Source organism: Labrus mixtus, chromosome 15 (assembly GCF_963584025.1).
Source record: "Labrus mixtus chromosome 15, fLabMix1.1, whole genome shotgun sequence".
Lineage (NCBI taxonomy): Eukaryota > Metazoa > Chordata > Actinopteri > Labriformes > Labridae > Labrus > Labrus mixtus.
Genome location: NC_083626.1, coordinates 13,452,221 through 13,478,948, shown reverse-complemented (window position 1 = coordinate 13,478,948; position 26,728 = coordinate 13,452,221). Strand labels below are relative to the sequence as shown.

The 26,728-nt window shown below is 39.6% G+C and overlaps 1 protein-coding gene across 2 annotated transcripts in view; it reads left to right on the top strand.

Annotated features, from left to right (window-relative positions):
• Nucleotides 1–26,728, top strand: part of slc16a4 (solute carrier family 16 member 4) — a 37,131-nt gene that overhangs the window by 5,280 nt on the left and 5,123 nt on the right. The window contains exons 1-9 of one of the 2 annotated variants that reach the window (XM_061058637.1): nucleotides 6,208–6,364; nucleotides 8,511–8,647; nucleotides 15,296–15,428; nucleotides 15,638–15,770; nucleotides 15,992–16,135; nucleotides 16,247–16,408; nucleotides 16,514–17,158; nucleotides 21,966–22,177; nucleotides 24,498–24,591. In XM_061058637.1, coding sequence (XP_060914620.1) covers nucleotides 15,312–15,428; nucleotides 15,638–15,770; nucleotides 15,992–16,135; nucleotides 16,247–16,408; nucleotides 16,514–17,158; nucleotides 21,966–22,177; nucleotides 24,498–24,591 — 1,507 coding nt within the window. In that variant the 5' untranslated portion in view covers nucleotides 6,208–6,364; nucleotides 8,511–8,647; nucleotides 15,296–15,311. Of the gene's footprint in view, nucleotides 1–6,207; nucleotides 6,365–8,510; nucleotides 8,648–15,295; nucleotides 15,429–15,637; nucleotides 15,771–15,991; nucleotides 16,136–16,246; nucleotides 16,409–16,513; nucleotides 17,159–21,965; nucleotides 22,178–24,497; nucleotides 24,592–26,728 lie in introns of those variants that run through there. The other variant, XM_061058636.1, reaches the window with a different exon arrangement.

Genomic DNA, 26,728 nt, shown 5'->3' with positions numbered 1-26,728 from the left:
AGATACACGTGTATGAAACGGGAGCATAATACTGCAAGTCTGCGTTAACTTCCGTTTTTCAAAATAAGGTGTTCACAATAAAATAAAAAAACAGCTTTCTTGGAGGAAAAAAAAAAAATATATATATATATATCTATATATATATATATAGATATATATATTCTTCCATAAGTACACCATGATTCTGATATGGTTGGACTTAGTACTTTCTAAGACTACACGCACAGGTATTATGAAGTACTTTTACTGTGTATTTTTTGAGAAATCCACTTTCAACGTTCCTTATAAATCACTATAATGACTCTTTTTTTATGACTTGATGTCTTGTAAAAACATTTTCCTCCATAAGTACACCATGATTCTGATATGGTTGGACTAAGTACAAAAAACATTTTCCCTGAAATCCACTGTCAAGCTTCCTTATACAGCACAGCTCTCTGCAGTGTTTTGAATCTGACAGTATCATTTTGATACGCTCTGTCACAGCTACATGTTGCCCTTTTAATATTTTGCAATAAATACACATACAAGCATTTTTCAAATATTAATAATCTGTAACAAATAAAAAAATACTATTGACATTTTTTTACATTTATTGTAAACATTAACATTTTCGTAGAACATACATATGAAATTACAAAGACTATGAACACCAACAACTATATACATCTATATTTTCTCTTCAAATTTGAACCAATACAAATATTAACAAAGATTTAAACAAACAAAAAATACAGCTATCAAATTAAAAATATGAGATACATTTTGTCCCAAGCGCTCACATTTCTTTATTTGGTAAGACCTAATGACATTTTTAAGTTTTTTATTTTCTGCCCTAACTGCAAAGAGCACAATCGCAATTGTTCACCCTTGTATGTTGGAGTTGTTGTTCATCCATAGGCACTGCTCATGGTACCATCTTTGGCATGTGTCACACTGTTTCTATAAAATAAAATGTGCAAACCTTTATCAACTTGTCAGGAATAGAGAATCTTGTGCAATAGAGAAACATTTCTAGTTATAGGTAGGGCAATCTATAGGACTATTTAGGTTTGTATGTGGGAATTTGTGTCCACTACATTACTCTTTGCAAAAGAAGTTGAACCATAAGGAATGCTTTTGTACCTAGCCAGGGTTGGACTTTTGGACAATTAGTGCTTCAGTGAACTTTAATTCTTTACCTCTTTAACTGTATCTAAGGCAAAATCCATATACCGTGAATATTCTGATTTAACTTTTGGATAAGCCGGTGAATAACAATCATCTGCACCTTTTTCCATTCTTGAACTTAAGTCATTCCAGTCAAAAAAAACACATAATCATCTTTGGAGAATGGAATAGGTGTGAACATAGGAGAATACATTGATTTTGGCAGATTTTGACACAACCAACAGTTGCTGAGATTACGTTCATGAGCATAGTCTAACATTAAAAGAACAGCTGAGTTTCCCTTACCGGAATTCAAATTACCTTCTGCGGTTGACACAGCTTTCTCAAGTGTCTGTAATTCAGTATTAACCTCAATGTCAGCTTCTCTATGTGTTCGTATCAATGTCGATACCAGTAATCCTCCTTCTTCATTAGGAAAAATACACTCATGTTCTGTACCAGGATACAACTGATAACTTATTTCCCATTGTGAACACTCTGAAACTCTTTCCAATTGCTGTGTGGTGAAACACCAAAGGTAAGGTGTTTCCTTCAGTGGTCGTATCTTTCAGTATCTTACAGTGACAGAATTAAAGGTTGTCCGTGTTACCTTAAGCTGCTCTGTATCCAGGACCCCCCATGTCCATGTCCCATTTGAATCACGCTCTGGGTAGGCCAGCATCTTATATAGCCTACACGGGATTCACCTCTCTTTTCTGTCTGGAGAGGGGTGAAACAGAATCAAGATTAACAGTCTCATAAGGTTCACTTCCGTCATTTTTTCTCCAAATACTTTTCACCGAGTCTTTATTCTCATTAGATTTAATTTTCATCAGAGTGGTGCGTCTCACGTCTTTGCTGAGATCAGAGATAGCCATTAGTCCATTTACATCCAGCTTGTCTACGCACTACGCACTCCTGAGTGAATACGAGAGCCCTCGTACTCATTGTGAGGCACTTCTGCGCCCCTGCTCCTGACGTCCAGATCAGAATCACCAGAGGTCGTTTTCTCTGCTCGCCAGCAGAGAGTGACCCCCAAGACGAGAAGGAGGAGGAGGCTAGCTAGCCCTCCGCCTTTAGCTAAGATAGTTCCCCTCCACCTAGGAGAAAGAGATACGAGAAAGAAATACCTTGTCCGAGGACATAATTAGAACATAATCTCCACACTGAAAAGGATAAATAGGGTTATCTGAGGATTTGGAAGCCCGTCAGATACCTGTAAATAAATAAATCAAACTTCATTAGTTGTTCTGTTAAGTATTTCACATATTCAGACATGAATTCATCAGTCCATAACAGTCAAAACTTCATGAGGGCTAAACCCTTTAGTTGTGTTTAGTGTGCTTCAAATCGAAAATGACACAAGTGTGAGTGAGCTGCACCAAAACAAAACTTAAATTTGTAAATACTGTGACTACTTTGTCCTTCGCTAGAGAACAGTACCTGATAAGAGCATACAACTCTGCAGTCTGAGCAGAGGTTCCACTAGGGAGAGCCTGTGCTTCAATAACTTCTCAATCTGCAAAACCTGCTAGATTTGTGGTGTCAGATGGGCATGATGATAGATAGATACTCTATTAATACTTTAAGGAAATTACACTGTTACAGCAGCAACTGCAATCACATTCAAGACACCACACAAAACGAACAAATACCATTTAGGCACATAAAAACAAGACGTAAAACTAGAATACTAAGATGAGTTTTAAAACTAGATTAAATTTCATAATTACAAATAAAATAAAATAGTGTACAAAATTATTTCACAAATTTCAGATTGCTGTCTGCATTAGGTCTGACCCGGGGGGATGTGCTGGTTTCAATTACCAAATTGCAATCATGATCATCTTCAAGCTCTGTTGTTGAAGAAGTGCTAAATTTATTGGAGGAGAGCGTCTTAGATTAATGTGAGAACTTGACAAAATGATCTCTTCATAACCTGACCTGCGTACAGCTGTCATGTGTTGGGTGGCTGAGAAGTTTAGAACGTTAAACACGAAGTGTGGAACTTGCACAATACAGTCATTGGCCAGTACAATAGGATCTGATATTGTTCAATCATTGTGGCTACAGCAGCCACTGACCTGACACAGCCAGGCTTTCCAAGGACAACCGGCTTCAGCTTAGACGAATAATACGCCACTGGACGGTAATCTGATCCATGCTTTTGCACCAAAAACACCAGAAGCAAATCCTTCCTTCTCACAAACGTGGAGGTGAAACTGCTGTGTGGAGTCCGGCAGCCCCAGCACGGGAGCTGAGATAAGAGCAATCTTAAGATCTCGGAAGGCTGAGTACATGTTTTCTCTTAGGGGACAGCAGCCCCTTGTGTAACACATGCGTAACACCCAGGTATTTAACCTGAGACTGACAGTACTGCAATTTGGTCAGAGAAGCTCTGTGACCACACTCAGCCAGTCTTTCCATCAGTAACACAGAGTCAATTTGGCAGTCCTCTCTCAAAGGGGAAGTGATCAACAAATCATCGGCATACTGCAACAAGGTACTTCCACCAGATAGTTCCAAATCATGCAAATCACGCATGACACAAAGCGCATAAATTAACCAGTGAGTCCAAAAATCCCAGTGGAAGCCTGGTCCATGTCAGCTTTCGGGATTTGAATTTAAAAACAAACAGATACTGGCTATCTGGATGCAGAGGAATGGAGGAAAATCTCAATTTACATCAATGACTGTATCGTACTTTGAATCTGCAGGCATTGCTGCCAGAATGGAATTTACATCCGACAAAATCAGAACTGAAGGCACAACAATGTTATTTATAGCTTTGAGACCTGCACAAACCTCAATTCATCAGGGCAGCCTGGCTTCCGGTTTGGCAAGATGGCAGTGTTACATGGGCTGATAGTTTCAACCATCAAACCTTTATCAAAAGGGAGTGAACTACAGCATCGATTCCTGTAATTGATTTCTTCGAGGCAGAATGTATTGGCTAATATTTGATAGTTTCGCATAAGCTTTGAGTTTAACACTATGAGACAGCGTTACAGATTCTCTGAAAATTCCAGAAAACCAGCGTAATTTAACTTTTAAACAAAAGTAAATCAAAACTTTCTATCTTAACAAAAGTTCAAACTGAGAAAATTCATAAAAAGTCAAAAACTGGTACGTACTGGGAAACACTGACATAGACCAACATACAACATCCAACAACTAACAACTAACTCACAACAAGAGGGAAAGAACACTGAGACTAAATAGCCATGGGGTAAACAAACACAGGGAAAGACAATGAGGGCAATCAAGACTAGAGGGAAACACACACAGAAATGAAGAAAATACAAGACAAGACACACCTGGACAAGAACTACAATATGAATCACGAAACACTAAAGACACAGAGAACTCAAGAATTTAACAATACTCCCTAGAAAAGAGAAACTTTCCAAAATAGAAACAGGAAACACTAAAGACTAAACTAGGAACTTTAAGACAAAAACATTACATTTAACCAAGCAACACTAGGATAGATAGTCTTTAAAACAAGGAAACCGAAACTCTGTCATATCATAACAATATGTGTTAACACTAGTACTGTCCTTCTGTTCAGAGCCTCTCTCTCTCTCTCCCTGTTTGAGTGAGAATGCTTCACTTCCGGGTGCTCTGTCTGTCTGTCTGTCTGTGAGAGTAACTCCACCTCTTTCTTACTGAGTGTGTGTGCTGCTGATCACAATGTCTGTGACTGTCAGCCTGTCCTGTTCTCTCTAACTCTCTCTTTTCTGACAAATAATCCCAGTTTGGATTACCGTGAAATGGAATCACATTAGCGATCTCTAACTTAATATTTTCTTGATCAAAAGACCCATGATATGTCCATTCTAACTTTGTCCATTCACACATGAGAGATGAAAATGGTGACACATACGTCCAACCTTTCTCTCTTCCTACAACTCCTGCCGGCATATCGGCAGGGTATATCTGACTGAAATGAGATGTTTCATGTGTGATAAAATCATCTCTCGTCTGTATTGTTGGAGAGTGTTCCACCTAAGGGTGATGTGCTTTGATCTGTAGCAGCATTATGCGTGTGTGGATGTTTTATGTGTTTTTTTCGTTTATCTTTACTTTTAACATGTTTGTTTTGAGATTCAGTTGTGGACTGATGATTCCCCATCGTGCATAAAGCAATTATAGCATTAAACAAAACCAGCAGCAACAGGCACATACAATCAAACATTTAGAACATTGCATAAACATTTCAACTGCATCCGAGTCCATTTAATCAACCTTTTATCATTTATTCCAGCTTTGCATATTCAGAATAATGTATACATTCTTATAATCGTGTTGGGTCTGTTAATAACGAACGACTACCATAAGTAATCAGCTCAGTGTGCACACAACTCTTATCGCTCTGACGTCCCTATGACTACAGAGTCTTATGTCCCGCCGGACAACAGATTCACCTACTGGTCTTACCTATATCGAAAATGAATTCTTAATAAACCTAATGACGCTTGTACATTATAATCTAAATAACTACAGAAATTCCACCACAGATATCAGAATCATTGTGTACAGTAAAAGTACTTCATAGTACCTGTGCATGTAGTCTTAGAAGTACTAAGTCCAACCATATCAGAATCATGGTGTACTTATGGAAGATTTTGTTTTTTCAAGACATCAAAGTAAAAAAAAAAAGACTCATTATAGTGATTTATAAGGAACTTTGACAGTGGATTTCTCAAAAAGTACATAGTGGAAGTACTCCATAGTACCTGTGCGTGTAGTCTTAGAAAGTACTAAGTCCAACCATATCAGAACCATGGTGTACTTATGTACTTACTCCAAGAAAACTGTTTTTTTTAATTGTGAACACCTTATTTTGAAAAAACGGAAGTTACCGCAGACTCGCAGTATTATTCTCACAATAATTTCCCTAAAGCTAAGCTATTCCCTGTACAGTATTTTGTTTGCTCCCGTTTCATACACGTGTATCTCATAGCCAGTTTTATGGTAAGACTTCGGCATTTAGCACTTTTTTTCAAAAAGGAGATTAATAACGGGGCAAAATCGCTCTCTCTCTGTCTGTTACTCCTGCTCGCTCTGCAGTCCGGAGCATTTACCATAAAGATCAGAATACGTGGGCACTTCAAATTTAGGGGCGGCTCACTTCACCATGTAAAAGCGATGAGCGGCTGGCTTGACCGCAGTGCCTGACAAGTGCATAACAACAAGCTCACAACTACGCACGGTAAGACCTCCCGGTTCTTTCCCTCTCAGTGATACGGTTTTGTGTAAGCCAAAAGCTCTCAGCTCAACACTGCATTTACTACATAATCTCAAAGTTTCCGATGCTTGGATTTGGTTTGGACTTGCTGCTTTGGTCAGAGGTGAAGGCTCTCATATTGTGGATTCGAAGAACCTTGTAGAACAATTCAAGCAAACAGTGATTAATACTTAGAAAATCACAATAAGTTTAACTTTACAAAACAATGTTTCTCTGACAGAAGTCCTCTGCTGCTGTGAGATGCCTTACATAGATATGGTTACATCTTGAACCTAAGAGAAAAGTTACTCTTAGATGGTAGACAGATTAGAATGGTTCATTCACAAAGTTACCAAAATGTATGAATTCATGAAAATTCGTACTATCAAGTACCTAATATTTGTGGATTAACACAATCTTTCTTCACTTTTGAACTCCAGAGGAGAGATCCATATTCTATGATTGTATTGTTAGAAATAATTTAAACTTTCAATACATAATCTGCACAGAAAGAGGTTATTGGGCAGTGTTGGAGTGTGGCCATTACCCTTGTATTTAGACTTTGTAAGTAAATGAGTATCCTTCATTGAGCCTTTTAACTCTACGCCAGTGCTCAGTTAGGATTACTACATGCACTTGTTCACCTCTGCTGTTAAACCGCAGTCTGCACAGGACTTTTCTTCTCCACATATGACAAAGGGAGTAAGCCTTCATTGTGATCATGCATAATATGTGGGTTCAGATCAGATGTTTTCAGGGTACATAAATACTGCAGAGGGAGATGTATCATTTAACAAAGTATTGCTAAAGTCATGCTGTGTACTGTATATAATAGGTGTACTGTTACAGTGATATCAGCTGATGTAATGTAGCATACATACCCCATCATTTTGCAGTGTTGGAGTGAAATTTGCAACTAATAGGACGCCAGATCTTTTTGTCACCCACTTTTTGTGCCTCTTGCTATGAAGTTAGTGTTCTTGTCTTACCTCTAAGACCATTTAAAGAAAAAAACTGTGTCAAATTAGGTATTGTATGGGTTTTTTCCAGCTGTCATTTTTTTCATGAAGACATGTCTGTGCAGATTATGTAGCAATATTCTCAGTGAGTTGTCCATCAGCTTGCTTGCATGAGACAAATCAAAGATCCTTTAGTTGCTGTTTGAATAAATGTTTGTATGAAAATGTTTCCCTTTAGATTTGCCCTAAAGTAAAAAAAAAGAAAAAAAGAAGCACATTAAGCTAAATGCACTAAAATGCAAAGCTCTTGACCATTTAACCTGTAGAAGCAGTTGGGTGGGTTTCTTAAATACCAGCTGTGTGTGTGTGTGTGTGTGTGTGTGTGTGTGTGTGTGTGTGTGTGTGTTTGTGTGTGTGTGGGTTGGTTGGTGTGTGTGTGTGTGGGGGGGGGGTGGGGGGTGGGGGGTGGGGCGGGGAGTAGTCTGCTCTCTGCAGGTGTGGACACTCCTCTGCAGTAAAGATGTGGCCAGAGTTCGAAAGTCAGCAACAGACATCTGTCTGATTTTATTTGTGAAAGAAGCTGAATGAAACATTCCTGTCAGTGCTTGACGTGTTATGGGGCGTCTGTGCCTTAGTGGTACAGTCGGTTGTCTCTCAACTGGAGGGTCCCAAGCTCCTGCAGACACGTGTACAATGTGTCCTTGGTCAAGGCACTTAATCCTAAATTGCTAAATCCTAAATATCCTAAATAATCCTAAATGAATGTGTATGAATGGAAATGATTTATGTCAAGGCAACCTGTAAAGGCAAAATAGCTGTTTTGATCTGATATTTTAGCCTGAAATACTCCAACAAATGTTCAACTGATGTCTTTTAGAACTCTTACAGGCACTTGTGATATGTGGAGTAATGGCTTTAGTCACCTCAGACATTACTGCTATTGCCACCAGCAGGATAAAGTTTTCATTGATTCTTTGAATTATTTTTTACATGAGCTGGATTGGCACATTCTATACAGACACTTTTTGCGATACAAGATGATGAATTTTATGCAATTTCTGTCAAATTCTTTCTATGTTCTATGGATGTATCTGCATTGATTTGTTGACGTTTTTTATTTTTCTATCATATTCCTGTTTCTGCACTTCTGATCAGCCACTTTTCTGTTACAGGTGTAACACAAACATTGACACAGCCGAGTTACCAGTGCCCTTGGAGCAACCTAAGAATGACACTCAGAGAATAGGACCATCTGAGTTCATTTTTTAACTCCAGAGCCGACAGGCAGACTACCAAAGCTGCAGAGGAGGTAACTCAACATCTTGGTCTCCTTTGAAGTCCCTTCTGTCCCTCAGATGTTCATTCTTTTCTGCACATCAATATTTGTGCATTTGTACATATTTAGATTTTCTACACACAATATTTTACATTTGTACTGTGTCCATCTGTGCTGTGTTACTTACTCACTTTATTCTGCAGCATTTGGAAATTGTGTGACAAAGGACAACTTTAGGGTGTAACTTGTACAAATATTTTGGTTTGCAATCAAAACCATTTTATCTCCTTTTAAAGAAAACAGAAAAGGGGAGTGCGGATTCCTTATCGCAAAAGGAGCATTTACATCAAGTCACCTGCGTTCTTGCTGTTGTTGACAAAAGACGTAATCAACAATGACATGACTAGACATGGGGCTCTGTGCTCAGTTCTGTACGGGACACTGGCTGAACTTGTTTCACTTCTAAATGTGTCATATCCTTCAAGTGAATGAGACTTAAGCACCTTAATGAAGTGTTTCTCTTCCACAAGTACACTCTTGTTAGTGTGAAATTCCATCTCTGTCTTTCCCTGGATCTTATATCATGTTCCTTTACAGGTGTGGTTATGTACAGAGGACCTTTGCATGTTGCCACTTGATTTTTTGACATAGACTACTGAATACATACATTCAGTACAATACATACATATGATATGCAGCTGAATTATTTAAAAACAAGTCCTGTGTCTTTTTCTGTCCTTGATGTTTCATCAGAAATCAGTCACTTATTGACCTCAGCCCTTTTGAACTTGATTTGAACACTTTGTTTCTTACATGCTAAACCTTATGCGAGGTTGTTAGCATGTAGTCAGATCAATATTGATGACCAACAATTCAGGAAACAAGGATCCACATTTTTTTTAGCCCTACTGCACAGTCAACAATCTAAAGACAAATGGTCCTGTAAGAGTAGGAATAATTGATTTTTCAAGACAATGCAGCAGTGGAAATAATATTGCTCAACTACATTTTGGGCAGAAAAGAAGTCTGCTCTTTGATTGTTTGTTAATATCTGGTGGTGGTGTGATGAAATCTAACCTAACAGTAAAATGTACTTAATTTAAAAATCTCTTTCTAGTCAAACCATTTAAAACGCTTTAACACTCAAAGTCACACTACATGTCCCATTCACCCTGTGTTAGTACGGATTTTCATGAATTCATACATTTTGGTAACTTTGTGAATGAACCATTTAAATCTGTCTACCATCTAACTCTTCTCTCAGGTTCAAGATGTATTATCTATGTAAGGCATCTCATGGCAGCAGAGTTATATTTGGTTTGGAGCCAACTGTGTTGTAAGCAAGGAAGGTTTGCTCAGAATGAAGTCTGTGAACATAGAAACTTTGTCAGTACTTTGTCGGCTCGTGATTGTTAACAAATTGTGTTCTGTTACAACTGTCAGACCTCGGCCGATTAAACCGCGTTATAATCCACAGTCTGTTTCACGATTTCATCATTGAATTTATACAGCAGCAACAACCCCCACCCCAACACCCTGTCTCACACGCATTAACACTGTGTGTGGCAGTGTCATGGACAACAACACTAACTCACACACCAATTGAGGGCAATTTGGGGTTCAGTGTCTTGCCCATGGACACTTCAACGTGTAGACTGCTGAAGCTGGGGATCAAACCCCCAACATCCAAAGGTGGTTGCAGGTTCTTAGATGCGATCAGTGAAGGACTCAGTCTTCCACTGAACCCTAGCTGTCACTATTAATGGACAATATAAAGATGAACACACAGTTTACTGGAGAAAAGTTCTCCTTCTTCATGGCAATCACACACAATGAAAATAAAACACTATATCCTAATACAGAAATATCACCCATCAAATCGTATAGGGCGGTTTAGAGGGAGAAAGAAAACAAGAGGGGAGAGAGAGATGGTATGAAATGCAGATGCAGCGAAGGTCTATATTATTACTATTTATTCCTCCTTTTTGTAGGACTCAAACATGAGATGTTGTCAGATGAGCTTTGGAGGTGTCGGTAAGGGGTTTTGTTACCTCCACGCCGAGCAGACTGTCTCCTCATGTTTCTACCCTGCATGTGGGTGGTTGCTCTAGCTTCATTTTCTACAAATTTGGGAGCGGTCTCAATCTTCTCACCTGACTTGGAAAGCTATAATCATATTTCTCAGAACAGTGAATGATTCCTTAGGGTACACTCTGTAGTTTTTAAAGAGCTACATCTGTATGACACATACACTTGAATGTTGTGTTACACATTCCTGCCAATGATTACCGACCACTGATCAGAAGTTGGCAAAAACACACTGTGATATGCAGCAATGCTCCAGCAAAGGCAGTATTAAACAGAGCATTAACCATGAATGTAAACAGTTCTGGATTTAAAGTCTTGGCGAGAAAACAAGCTTTTGCAAATGTTACATGAGGACAATAATGCATTGGAAACATATGTTAGGCCTTTTGGTTTCACACAATGCGTCTTTGTGTGTAACTCTGAATGAATGCTGAAACATTTGTTTGTTTCCATACATTTTACAGAGGATGTTTTAAAAGCTGTGCTACAGATTTCACGCACACATTAGAAACCAAAGAATAAGTCTTTCAGTGGTGGAAGTGGAAAGATGTGTTACCTACTCGTGTTAGCTTTTAAAGGAACACTTTGGGTTTAAGCCTTTGTGAGGGTCTGTATGTCCACATTGTGACAGATTTTCCAAAACATGATTCCCATAGTTACCTCATATTAGACCGGGCCCATGATGTTAAAGTTAAAGAGAGAATCTCGGGTTGGAAGCGTGCAATAACACAGTGTTAATGCCTCACTAGAAAGCCCTGATCTCCCTCAATGGAACTCCTAGACCCCCGACACATTCACAAACATGCATCGAAGCACTAAACTTGTGAACAGCACATGGGGGGAAATTCTTTTCCCTCAGTACACTGGCCCAATTCATTCCCCGTTTAATCCCCTCTGTGTTTTCTGCCTAATGTGGTCCTTGCGACTTACACATGTCTAAGTCAGACTCAGGTAGTGATGCAGTCTACAAAAGACTGCTGGTACACACAGGTTTTCTGTGCCCTCTCCTTAGTAATCAATTGAAATCATAGTTTGTTGTTGAATCAAAGACATTTTCATCTTCTTCTAAAAGATAAATATTTGGGCGGAATGTGCCTAAAAACGAGGGAAATTAGATGTAAAAATGCGTGACGAATTTGAGATTTGTCTGATTGATCCAAAGCAGGACAGACTATTTTTGTTCTCTTATCCAGCTGCGCTTCTTGAACAACGGTCTTTGTCACCATGTGTGACCTTGTAATTCAGTTGTGATGTTATACTTAATAAACAGTTATGATTGGTCGAAAGGATATACTTTTTGAATGAACAGACAGCTAGGTTTTTCTTTTACAAATGCCCTTTTACAATTGTTGTTAAAAATGTCCAACTCTCTCATTCACTGTGCCTGCTCTTTGACTTTCTCATTCACCATCAACACCCAAACTGTGCTTGAATCCACCTTTGAATCTGGTTCTCAGTTGTTCCACCTTGAGGGAAATGATTAAGGAACTAATGACTTTCAATACTTAGAAATGTTTGTTGGGAAGTTATTCCATATAATGCATTAACTTTAGGGCTGTGCAAGTAGATCGCAATATTAGCTATATAAGCATTCGCAATAAAAACGTCCCATAAGTTTGACTTTATTCCAAGAAATAAAAAAACAATAATTTATTAAACCAGCAATGATTTCTCCCTCAACAAGTTGCAAACTGAAGTCTAGTGTAAAACATGAACAATAGCAGATAGACATTAAACCGAGATGATTTATAACTAAAATCAATGTGGTAGTATTTGCTTATGTATCGACTTGAAAAATGTTAAGTTAAAGCACATTGCATGTTTTCTTAGAATGTGCAGGTCTCATGAATATATATTTATTTTCCTTCCCAACAAGTCTCATTTGATGTCTGTGAACACGCGTCAAAGGCATGTTTAAATGTAACCTTCAAATTCAACCTCACACGTTTCCTAGTCATGCTGAAGTACATCTCGCTCACATCTCAGGCGTAAACAGGTCAAATCCTCTCATGGCAGCAGCACAGGCTCGTGTCACAAAGCTGCAGTCAGGTGGCTTAACTTTACAAGTTACAAATATACTGTGTTGACACACGTATCCCCAGGAACATTATACACAACCAAACATGACATTATGTAATCCATTAATGCCATTGTTGAACCCCTCTGCCCCTCACAAGTACAAACATCAAACTGCAGTATCTCATAGATCACCAATTAACTCACTCTTTACATATGGAACTACACAACTCTACAGTCTCCTGAAGAAAGGATAAGTAAAAAAAAGTCAGTCTGCTTTGGTCAAACATATCCTTTTAAAATGTTTTTTTTTTTTTTGCCTTGGGTCCATTCTTCCCATTCTCGTGAAACCGTTACACCCTGAAGGAAAGTCTTCAAATTTGTTGAAAACAGGAACTTGTTCCAAAGTAATTAGATTCAGATTTTTGAGTTAATTCAAGTTAATTGTCGCCAAGGGTACAATAAAGTATATCTTATCTTCTCTTCAGAAGGATACCAGTCCAAAGTTTTCTGGTGTCTTCACTGTGACGACAGTATGTTGTAAGCACAAAAACTTTTGTACATTAGCATCCCAGCCTTGTAACTGCAGCATCACAGAAACACTTGGAGGGAATTATGTGAAAGAGAGACACTTTAATATTTCATGGCTGATTCAGTTCCTTCGCCTGCAGTCTAAGGATAACATAAGGGGTCACAGCTGTATCTAAATCATTTACATACCATCTCTACAAAAATCTGCTGTTAAAAGGTGAGCTGGCTGCAGGTGACAGATCCTAGTACTGGTGAAATCTGTTTGTGTAAAAGTCCTCTCCTTAAATGTACAGTCTTGTGTGTGATGACGAGGCACAGTGCTTTTTTGTATGCTGTATGCTTTGAGGTTATTTGTGAATGCCTTGAGGAAAACTCTGAAAGATACTCCCTTAATGCAAGTCTTGAATAAAAAAAAGCAAAGCAAAAATCCCTGAATATACTAACTAATTTCCTACCTCAATCAATTGCAGACCTGATTTTTTTGGAATAAATTGAACTCTACATTTCTCTTTTTGCCTGATACCAATCAGTGTTGGTTGCCTGACCAGGCTTCAGGCAGCGGGCCGAGTTGGGCCGGCTCGGGCTGAGAATCTAACCTCTACGGTTGGTACTGAAGGGCATGTGAATGAGAGATCCCAGAAACAGGGAACATTCTGCTTTGAGTGCATTGAAGAAAAAAAGTACAAGCTTCAAGTTTTTAAATTCATCTCCAATCAGTCTAAAACATTCACTTGAGTCGTTTTGAGTAAATCACTAATTTCAGATTGCTCGGTCTAAACTGGTTCGGACGTCAGTCGCTCAAAGCAGGTTTTAAGAAAGATCAGGCTTTTTTTGCAAATCTTTTCACATGAGCTCATGAACCAGATTTAAGAGAGTTCTTTGGTTTTACTGAACAATGTTGCATTGCTGCCTCCTGAAACAGACATATAGGCTTATGGTTTTTTTTTTTTTTTTTAATTAAAATATCACATTAAGTTTTATTATAATAATTCAAGCAAACTTTTGCCATTTATGCCACAGCATGTCATTACTTGCTGACTGAGTATTCCTAGAAGCATAATAGATAACTCACTCTGCAACCAACACACTTAACACTGCTGAGACATTCAGTCCAGTGCCGTAGCTGTAATAAGAGCAAAAGAGGTGGAAATTTAACCCAGGTTAGCTGTACTGTAACTGCCCTGTTTCACAGCTCAGTGAATTAACAAGTTAAGACAACAATACTGTCACCTGTTGGTATAGCCTTACAGGATCACAATGTACGATATACCCAATGATTAGAATAGTAATCATTGTCATATATGATGAAAAATTAATGACAAGCGTCAGTTTTATCCTTTATGGGTTCCTTTCAGATGCAGCTGTGTGGCTCAGAGTTGGTCGTCTCCCAACTGGAGGACGGGTGGTTTACTCCCAGCTCCTGTAGTCCAACTCCTTAAAAGTGTCCTTTGGCAAAAGACTCAGCCCTGAACTACTCCCAGTGGCATTAACATCAACATGTGAATTTGAATGAATGGGATTAGTTAATACTGATGGGCACTTTACAGAGCACCCTCTGCCATGTGAGCCATGTGTATATGTGGGGTGAATGTTAGTGTGAAGACTAGAATAGTGTTTTTAAGGTTCAGTCTATTTACCATTCACCAAAATGGTTGGTTCCAATGTTTGGAAAATAGTTTTCTGTAAAATAGCTTGAAGCAAAAGCACTGCAAGGAAAAATAAATTAAGATCAGGGTTATTGTTTTTACATCAAGATAGAACAGCATAGATTCTCTCACTAACTATGAATGTGTTTTACTTTTAAATACGCCTGAGAAGAGATTCAGATTCTTTATTGTCCCACAAGGGGAAATTTATTTGTCAAAGATGATCAATGTATATTCTATTATCTCTTAACCACATGTTTGTGACTAGGTGAAGACTTTGTGCCTCTTGATCATTTGCATTTTTTCACGTGAATCCTGAGGGTTATGAAGGATTGAGAGCTGATAAGGCAGCCTATGAGATTTTTTATAAATTTTATATAGATTTTTTTTTTTCTCTCAGTGAAGCCAAGGCAGCCATGAACCTGTTCAGGAAGGACGCCATGACCTCAAAGAAGGAGAAGGAAAAAGAGATCCAGTATGGGGAACCTCCAGATGGAGGTTGGGGCTGGATGGTGGTGCTGCATTGTTTCCTGGTATGTCTACATTAGATGTTTATGATTCCTTACTTTTCAAACATGTGAATATTAAGCCTTGAAGAGCAACATGTTTCCTTACCTCTGTGTTCACATGCAGATATATTGTGTTCAGTTATAAGGTGGTCTTTTCTGGCAAGTTGCTGAAAGACAAAACTTCAACCAGTTACTCAATCAGTTTCATATTTTCATGTTGTGTGTGGGCGCAGGTAAATGTCCTAGTGATGGGAACACTTAAGAGTTTTGGGATCTTCTTCGTGGCATTCCAGGATGAGTTCGGAGGCTCCTCGGAGAGCATCAGCTGGATCGGTTCCATCATGTCAAGTCTGCGTCTGTCTGGAGGTTTGTCTTGGACAAAAGTACTCTGTATACCCTGCACACCAGTCCAAAGACTGTATATAAAGATAATAACTGTTTCTTGTGTGTTCCTCAATGTCTCTGCTGATTTTGTAAGAACAGATCAAGCTCATACCATTTCAAGCCAATTTCCCTCTGCCCGTTTACACTTAATTATTTGAAATTGAAACCACCTTTGTGTGCTCCCTCCTCTCTGTTGTCTGTAGCACCCCTTGCCTCAGTTGCCTGTGCCAAGCTTGGAGCCAGGGTGACCTCCATTGCTGGAGCAGTGCTGGTTAGTGGAGGCTTCCTCATGAGTATTTTTGCCTACAGTGTGGTGTTCCTCTACATCAGCATGGGAGTTGTAGTTGGTGAGTAGGACTACATGGTGAGCACGAAATACCTCATCTAATCTTGTCTGGCAAAAATATACACTGGGCTTGCTAATAATAATGTCCATTATTCCTCCATTGTCCCGTTAGGAATGGGTTTTGCACTACTATACCAATCCTTCTCCGTGGTCACTGCGCTGTATTTCCGAAAGAGGCTGGCGACAGCGTACGCAATCGGGCGTTCTGGGATGGGCTTGACTTTTGCCCTTGCTCCATTCACTCAGTGGCTTCTGGATCAGTATGCTTGGCAAGGTATTCAAGACAGATCTGTTAATGAGCGGATTCAATTCTTTCGTGGGTGCATATTTATAATTTGTGTTTGACATCTGGATCTTGAAGTTCCTTTGCCTCTTACAGGGGCGATGTTGATTCTTGGTGGTCTCATGCTGAACCTGGTGGCCACTGGGATGCTCCTTCGGCCAATCAACGTGAAGCCCCCTGTGCCAAACCCTACCTCTTCTCCTATCCAAAAGAGCCCTGCTGTTTCCATCAAGAGCTCCTCAGAGAAAGAATACACTAAGAGCTGCATGAACGGCTCCTCTCATTTATCCAACAGCATCTCCAAATCAGACTCCTTGCCTTCCCCACCCCCTCCTCAAACCCCTCACAAAGACAATCTGGAGGGCCAATGTACTCAGGAACTCCAGGACCAGTCTGTGAACCCTGAACTGACCAGACTGGTCCTTAATGGAGTAAACGGCCACTGTGACTTGGGTCAGTGTAAACCCGCAACTCCAGATAGCTCTGCAGAGCTCAATGGCAGCATGAATGGTTCCACCATTGTTGGATTTCCCTCAAATGCCAGCACGCCAACTGAGGTGACTGTCGTACAAACCAAAGTTCTGGATTTCTCCCTGTTAAAAGACCCTTTCTTTTGCATTTACACCTGGTCCTTGGTCTTCAGCCAGCTGGCTTACTTCATCCCCTATTTCCACCTGTCTGCCCGTGCCAGAACCCTGGGCATTGATGCCATGGACGCTTCCTTCATCATCTCTGTGGCAGGTGAGCACATGTTGATCAAGAGTTCCTTTTGTTGTTTCATGCCCTTCTTAAAAAGCAACTTCCTAATGAAACTCTTCAATGCATTTTAATTGGGGTGCGCTGACTGTATAATAAAATATGTCTTTTAGCCATGTCTTATTTAGAGTAGAGTAGAGATAATCAGAATTAAGGATTTCATTGCACAATTCGTTTATGCTTATGCTATACAGTGTCCATGTTGTAAAATATACACTGATGAAACATCTCTTTATTGATGAAAGACATGATTTGGTAACTTTTTAAGTCTTTAATGGAGGCATTTTTATTCATTTTGATGAAACAACCGTGGCATTCTTAATTCAGGGTACCTATGAAGTGCTTCTCCAGTCTGTGAACCGAATCTAATATCCCCAACAATCAACACTAGTATAACCTCCCACCAACTCCTTTCTTCTAGATTAGACACCAGTTATGTTTTAATCAGGTCTAACATGTTGATGATGCTTACATTTTTGGTAATAAACCACACTCTCTCCTCCTATTCTTCAAATATACACAGGACATTCCTGCTGTTTGTGGCTTCCAGCAGAGATCTCACTGTGACTATGAGGGAGGTCCAGGTTGCTCTAAGACTGGGTTTAAGAAGCAACATAAAAAAAAAGTCCACAGTCAACTTGAAGGCATTAATTATTTGTGAGCTGCTCAGACTCTGCAGTCTTATGTAATGAATGCGCTTACATAAAAGCTGAACTTTGGTCCACTAGCAAAGGCAGCTGGGTTCAACTGTATGCCATCCATGAGGCCTCTCCATATGGAACAGAAAACAGCATTTACATATTGACCAGCCACCACATGTGCATGTGATTCTTAAAGATTGCTTGGTCAGGCTTTGTGAATAATAGAAATGTATCAGATGGGTTGTGTGTTCATGAGTTACATGCTTCTGTTTTGTAATCCGTCCCTGGTAGTCAGTTAAATGCAGACAAAGGTCATATTATCTCATAGATGTTACTTATGACAGTTTAATGACCAGAAGGTCTTCTACATTACTTTAGGATGTATTAAATGTAGAAAGGTGTTAGAGATGATGTCATGAATGTAAAATGACATCTAGCTGTTTCAATTATTCAGCAAGGCTTTGGCTTCTGAGATATGCTTTTAGATTTTTTTCTGCTTTTAGATTAGACATTTTTTTAATTGTCAGCAATACTGCAGGAATTATGTCCTGCTAAAGAGACACAGGTAGGGTGAAAAAAGTGTTGCTGTAGCAAAAACTATAGAATAGAATAGAATATGTCTTTACTGTTATTGCTATAATAACAATGAAAAACAGTTAAGCAGCTCGTCGTCATCAGTGGCAGTGATTGTGATCGAATGACACAGCTGTATAAAAACACACAAGATGAAATGTCTAATATGTGTAACAGTCATTCTTTAAGAGCGCTTAAACCACATGCTACAGTTTTTAGATGCAGCTGTGTACATTCCCTTGTCCCTCTGTGAAAACATCTTGTAAGCTTTTCAATAACCAGTGCTGGCGAGCAGCATGAGCAACAGATTCTTTTAACTCAGACACGTTTGTTCTGTCACATTCTCCAATCACGTGCACTGTAATGAGAGAGAAAGAGAGACAGAGGGAGAGAGAGATGGGGTGCCAACCACACCACAAAGCCACCATCCCAGTGTCCTGCTGTCCCTCTCTCCCTGTCCCAGCGGCTGTCAGAGAGGCCCATTGACTCGGCTGAAGGAGGGAGGCCACGATTGTTCAGGTCAAACTCAGCACCGACTCTGGAGCTAACTCCAGTCGCCAAGCAACAGCTAACTGAGTAAGTTTGCTGGCGTGGTGACAAGAGGGGGCTCCCAATTTTGTCCTAGCCCAGTTCTAAAGTGGTCGATACTCTGCAGAGGAGCACTGAGGCAGGAATATGCACAAAAGACAAGCAAGACAAGCCAAGTGCCACTGCAGAGAAGCTGGGAAAACCAACATGCCTTTTAAAACCCTTTGCTTTAATCCAGTGACTGGGGGAGGAGTAGGGGCCTCTTTTCATGCTTTACACACCCACCCTCCCTGTCAGTTAAAGCCCAGAGGAATGGGCATACACCTTTAATACCTGTGCACACTGCAGAGGGAAACACGCAGCAAATAATGTCCCTTATGCACTTAGCTGAAGGTGCTACTTGGAGAGGCCAAATTTAAACTGCATAGTGATGAGTTTGAACAAGAACAGCTGCAGGCCTGCACCATCCTGCTGAGGCAAAAACACACAAACAAACTCCAACTTGTCTGCATGCAGGCAGGGGACACCCCAGGATGCCGTCTTGGTTCGCCAGAGGAGGACACATAAACACTGCACAGCTGCCTCTGTCATCTCTGTAACCTCTGGGGAGAGAAGATGCTGTTATGTAAGGAAGGCAGAGGTGTTCCTTGCATCATTTTTTTATTCAATTCAGCTCAGTGTAAAGCTGTAAAAAGAAGATGTAGCTGATTTGAAATAATAGAAAGCAGACTTTCTTTACTGATTCATTCTCCAAGCAAACTCACGCATATTCAGCAGATTTTTTTAAAATCTATCCTGAGTTCACGCTGATTGTCAGTGACTGCAGCCTGAGTGGTTGTGGTGCAGAGGATGGATAACTGTGATCTGCATAGAACCTGTTTGTTTCATTGATCAATGGCTCAGCGCTGCCTGCTTGTAGCTATTCCTGCGACGGTCAATAAACCACTGCAGTTTCTGCATCACCTATCGCGTTCCAGTTGACCTCAGCAGAGAGCAGCACATATCTGCCAAGTCATCATACCCGTGTGCAGCAAACAATCAATCAGATGGGATGGACAGTGTAATGAGTAGTTTGCCTGGGTGTTTCCAGTGTAATGGAGATGTTAAGAGATGAACGTGTTGCCACCCACTGTTTCTGGGAACACTTTCAGAGAATGGGAACGACAGGGAACTGACACCACGTTAGTCCCAATGCAGACCTGTGTATTTTTGCTGCAGAGCGTCAGCCTTTCCTCGCATGCTTTTTTTTTTTTTTTATGCCCCACCCTCACTCAAACTCTCTCTCAGAGAAACACACAACACCTTTTATGCTTAGTCTCACTTAAGCACAAAGTAAGTGCAGTATTGTGAGGGATGGGCTAAGGTTTGCGCCAAGGTCCCTGCATGTTACTTTGTGTAAGTGTCTGTATAGATCACATCAGCTGCAATTGAACCGCTCTATGCACTGCAGTACTTTGGCTGACTTCGACATGACAATCTTTTTGTGTTACAAAGCACGACTTCAAAATGCAGACAGGAGTGTCAGCCTCTGAAAACTCTTCTGGATTAACATTTGTGCCTAAGCTCCATCTTGATTATTTCAACACAATAACTTGCGTGTTTACTTTTTTTAGGACATGAGCAAGATAGTCTAGATGATAAGAAAAGATGTCTGCATGTTTTATAGTGAGGTGACCCCATTAGGGGCAGGTGAAAAAATAATATTAACCATTTTTCATATTAGAGAGAGAGAGAGAGAGAGAGAGAAATACAGAGAGACATGAAGCAAATGTTGTACTAACTCAGCTAATCTGGTACAACCTGTTGGAAGTTTAAATGCAACTTAAAGGCCAAAGTAACAATAAACTGTGAGTCTTTGGCTTTTTGAGACAGCCCTTAGGCACATTAGTGCTTTGAGCTAATTTTTCTTATTCACTTGCTAGCATACATACGCTGACTTGTTATGTTTAGCAGGTTTAATACCTACCATCCTCACCTGCAATCAAACCAAAATGGAAATGCTTCCTCAATAAGAGCTGAGATATATCTGCTGGATAGGGATCACAGAACATCCCAAGAGATATGCCTAGCATGGCTAAGAGCGGTGAACTAACCCTCCGCTTGTGGCATGCAGTGGTGCAGATGATTGGAGCGGCTGTGGCTAAGTGGTAGATTCGGTTGTCTTTCAACCAGAAGGTCGGGGGTTCCAAAACTGTGACTTGAAATTGTATCTATCGGCAGGGAAGGTATCATTTACAGTGTTTTTTCTTTAAGGTAACAGACTCTTAAATGTAGGGAGTGTCTTTTGGTTATTCTACTGTAATTGTACAGCTTGGTCTGGACTGTATCTGTGCATTAGCTGAGCATTAAACCTGGAAACAGATTAAAACAGCTAGTCTCTCCTTCAAAAGGTATCAAAATATGCCTATCTGTGCCTCTAAGGCTCACTCATTTAAAACCAAATGATTTAAATCTTAACTAAAACGTATTGACCAATGGGATGTTTAGACACAGATGTATTGGATGCTTAATTTGTTTAATGGGTCAGTTATATTGTTAGTTCAGGAAGTGAGGGGGGTGTCTTATAATGGACATCATTATTATGTTAATTGGTTCCGTGATAAAGGAGGATAGTGAAGTCCCTACTGTTACCTGATTATGACTATTAGGTCTGTTTTCCTCATTTAAAATGTGAAGCTTCTCAATTATTAAAGGCATTTTATCTAAAAGTGCAGTTGTGCATCTGTTGTTTGAGATTCCACCATTACCAAATATTAGTCTCCCGTTGCCATCTAAATATTTTATTGTAAGCTCTCCCCAGTCCGTCTCGAGAACCTTATAGAGCAGCCGAAATCTAAAAGTAACATTAAAAACTTAGACACATACTCTTTTTAATGGCTGTACCTTTATCATTTAACTTTAAACGTGAACATAAAATCATTGAGCTGTGTGAGCCGACAGTTTAACTGATATCTCCTTTTAACATGCCCTGCTTTCACCCTCATCAAATTTAAATGAAGCCCCACTGTTGGACTGTTTTTCTTCATCAGACCTGTCTGTTTCTGTTGCAGGTATCACAGAGACCATCGCCCAGCTGGCCTCAGGCTGGGTGACTGACATGAACCTGTTCCATAAATACCACTACCACAAGGCCTACCTGATCCTGTGCGGCCTGGTCAACCTGCTCTCCCCACAGGCCACCTCATACATCCTGCTGATGGTGTACGCCATCTTCTTTGCTACCTTCTGTGGAGGATACATGGCTCTGCTGCTACCTGTTCTAGTAAGAAACAACCCTATCTGGACAAGGCTATGCAAATTTACTGTCTTTTCCACAATTTAACCTCCATTACAATAAGGGTACATTTTCTTCATAGGTCTCAGAGTTTTGTGTAATTTTAAAGAAAATAACTCAAATGTAACTTAACCGAATGCTCCTGGAAACGACTGAGAGGGTTAATTTGGTACTTATTGTGATGAAACGGAGACAGCATTCATTAAGTGAATTCAAATAATCCGATGGATATATATATATTTTTAATCTGTCTAGATGCATGCTTGAAGTTGGCTGCAGGGGTTGAATGACCAAAGACAAGCTTTTCATGCAGTGCGAAGAAGCTGTCATCAGGACAGGCTTCTGAACCGCGTCTCTCATATTTAAACATGGATAAACTCAGATGCATTTACAGCCATATCACAGGAAACATTACTTCTTTCAATGCAAATTAAATCCATCTAGTTTCATGGGATGGTTTTTATAACATTAAGCGACTTTATTATTTGTCATGCTGTTCATTTATCTTTTTGTATCAGATCCACAGCACATTGTTGTAATTTAGAAACACACATGATTTTGAGGTATTTCTTATTATCCTTTAACTCAGACAATATCTGAGGCAGAAACTTCAACAACTACGACAACCACCTTTTCTAACACTTCTACTTGGTTTTTAATAAAAGTGATAATGATGATTGTTGGGATGATGTACTGCATAAACAGATAAGTAATTCAAAAGTGTATACAATTTGTCCTATGGCGATTGAGAATGTGAGTACAAAAGGTCACTGCAATCTTTAAAACATTTTACAGCTACCTGAGTCTTGGCCATAGGTTGGTTCAACACAGGTTTTCTAGCTGATTGATTATCAAAGGAGAAGCTCCTTCAAGCAAATTACGAAACATTTCTTAGAAATCAGCAACTGCTTGTAGACTCAGCACATTTTAGTGACTCAAAAAACTTTCCAACTTACAAAACTTAATTTAGGGAACCTGCAGGTAATTTATTTTGAAAGTACACCACATAAATACACTTTTTACCTCACTGTTATGGCAGACTCAAAGATCTAAGAACTGTCTCCACTAGTCTTACAATGTTTGGAGATGAAAAAAGAAGAAATAATTCTGGTCACAGTGTCTTAAATATTTCTTTAAAAAGTAATTGCCAACAAATTCAAAACTCTCTTTGAGATAATCAGTGAAATGTTGCAGAATCTTAGGTGCCCTTTGAAATTGCCTGATAAACTCTCCCAATATCTTATCACATTTACACAATTATACCAGAAACCGTCTCACTATAGTGAACCATGAAGACCCACTATGTGCTTTCGTGCGTTGCCTCATTACATCATAGTGTATCGTCACATTGTGAAAGGTAAAAGTATCATTGAATGTGGTCATTGGAGAAGCTTCCCAACACCTTTTTACGAGCTGAACGACATTGAGTAATGGAGGATCATTTTTCTTCAGGTCATATCACTCACACCTGACAACAAAAAAACGTGAGGAGGCAGTGGTGTGGTCGACAGGCCAGTACACGCCTCTGGGATTAACGTTGACAAGTGTAATCCCTTGTTATTTTTACCCTGAATTGAAACTGAAGAGTCGGTTGGTCCAGTTTTCTTTTCTTTATTCAAACGACTATTCATGACCCATCATAGGAGGCTATATTTAGGTGCTATTTGTTTCTTTGTCACAAGGATTACAGAAAAACTTGACTGTTCACTACATTTCATGTTTTGACATGACTTTTATCTTTGGACATATATTCAGACATATGTACTGTTGGACCATGCATGATCACACACCAGTAAAAATACAAGTGCTGTGTTGACAGACATATGCATTTGCCTTATTTAGTCATTGTATTCTCTACAAAAATGATAGCGTACACTTGATAATGTAAATCCACACATACATTGTAATGTTTATCATATAGATGTGTTGTTTGATACGTTATTGACGTTTGAGTCATTAACTTAGAGGAGCATATTGGAGACGGTTTGTGTAGATGCATGTTCTTTTTGTTTTTATTTCTTTTGTTTTCTTAAGCTTGCTGTGGCATTTAGGTCTTTAGGGGAACTGTTTTCTCACGGTGCTCAAAAGGCTGAATGTTTTCATCAGCATGTTTTTCTATTTATTTAAAAGCCTTTAACATACTTAAAATGTGTATTATAATATTGCAGTCATTTGAAGTGTATGGAACATGTACTGTGCTAATATAAAAGCAGAACAAAAACCTTTTATCTTCATAAGTGCCTGTGTTTGTGTGTGAAGAGATCCAGGTTTAATGTCACATGGTATGATGTATTATTCTTCTCTGCAGGTAGATCTCGTGGGGGCAGAGAAACTCAACAACTCCATGGGCTTCTCCATGTTCTTTGTGGGCCTTGGTTGCCTCACAGGGCCTCCTTTGGCAGGTGAGTGGATCATGTCATTGAAGGCTCTCAGGAAGTCTGACATGTGCTAACCCACTTTTTCATATGCACACAATAACAAATCCTTAAATAATGCAGTTCATATGCAATGGATTGTAGACATGAGGTTTTTGTTCAACTATGATTTGTTAGCCATGGGGCGAGTTTTTACATGTTTCCAGGGTTCTGTTTGTCAGTTAATAAGAGCTTTAAAAAGAGTGAGTGAGTCTGGAGATCAGTGACTGGGTTTGTAAGGCTTTCTAATGAACATATATGTTAGGGGGTGTTGTAGCCCAGATTTTCATGGGGTCCTAAATTCCTTGCAGTGTGTTTTAAGTGTGCGTCTGCATTCAGTCACTTCGGAGCGTGGAAACTGAAACGAACAGGACAAAAACAAGCTATAGTCAGTGCAGCTCTAGAGATGCAGACTGGAATTTTGGGTCTGCTTTGAAGAAAATGCATATGGGGGTTACTGGGTCAAATTTCCCCCATACTAAAAGAGAGTTGAGCTGGAATAACATGACCGGGTCTGACTGACTTTGTTTAAGTGATGGCAGATTGACTTTGTTAGTCTTGGAGAGCTGTTTCCTATCTATACCCAGTTTTCTATTACAGTGTTTTTTGTTACCTCAAATTGTCGTAGATTTCCTGGAATGAACTTAGATTTTTCTAGGCCATCCTAAAAACATACCAGACATATCAATCATCTGTTTAACACATTACCTCATGCAGAAACAAGAGCAGACACCCAGCGTGTTGTAACATGATAAACACATATTATGGCCATTCTTTTTCTGTGTATGTGTGCGGTGTTTCCAGGTAGTGCCCTTTAAGGTAACATTTGCCCCCAGTTAAAGTGTCTGTTTGTTGATGAATGGGGATGGGGGTCCCTTGAACCTACTGACATAGTCCCTTCTCAAAGTATTGGGATACCACCTCACAGGAGCTCATGGATTTCAGGGTTTTAATGTGACTAATGACATGCTTCAGGGCGGTACAAAAATAGCAGGTGGCTCTGTTTACCATCCCTGCAGTTCAAGTAAAAAACTGACATGAGTCAAAGTGTGGCCCCTGCCTCAGGCAGAAAAGGTGTGATAACATTCCTGTGTTTTTAGTCAGTCTCTTCAGGATAGCCAACTGTCCACTAATGGTCAGTAACAGCTTTGTTGCAGTCATCATTTTTCTGTTTGACTTGGGACCGTTTGATTTCACACAAATTAACCAGTGTTGGAAAAAGTGCTTAAAAACCATACTTAAGTAAAATTAAAGAAACCTCACATGAAAGTTATTTAGCTTATTGTAAGAGTCACCTTATAGAAAATGACTGCAAAAGTCTTAAAGTAGCCAATTAGAAATGTACTTAAGTATCAGAAGTATCTGGTGATGAAATGTACTTAAGCATTGTAAAGAAAAGACACATTCTGTTGTCTCACTGGAGGCTGTAAGAGACATTTTTAGGAAAGGACAACTCAAAGAAAAAAACAACACTCTCATCCTCATCATGCGTAACGGCTCCAGACTGTCTACAAACATGTGGACAAGATTTGAAAACCCTGGACTGATTTAACCCCTGGTGATATTAATGATAACACTGTTAAAGTCATACAGACTTTATATATGTTCAGAGAATACAGACGTGGTAATCGTTTTTCCAATCAGTGGAAAGTTTGTGACATGTCTTATATATACTGCAGTGCAATCCCCGCCAGCTGCAGGCCGTATCTTTTTAACTCTAAAGCCCCTTTTCAACCGCAGGAACTTTCCCTGGAACTGGGGACCTTTTGAGAAACTGTGCATTTCGACAGCAAGAACCAGGGTCTAAATGTAGGGTAAAAGATCCAGCCCAAGATAAAGGGAACTTTTAGGGCGCACTCGCACTACGCAATCCGTACCGTGCCCAAGCACACCTCACCCCTAAAGTCCAGTTGGTTTGACTAGTGTAGGTACACTTCCTTGGCCCTGTCATGCTTCGAAGAAGTGTGCTTCAGCACGGTACAGTTCATGTAGGAGCACAAGCAGGCGGGTACACAACGTTGACAGCCTTCATTATGAAGAAATCCCAGAGTGTTGTGGATGTATCTGACTAATAATGACTGAAAATAAGCCACAAAGTCAGTAAAGCAGCTGTCATGTTCTCTGT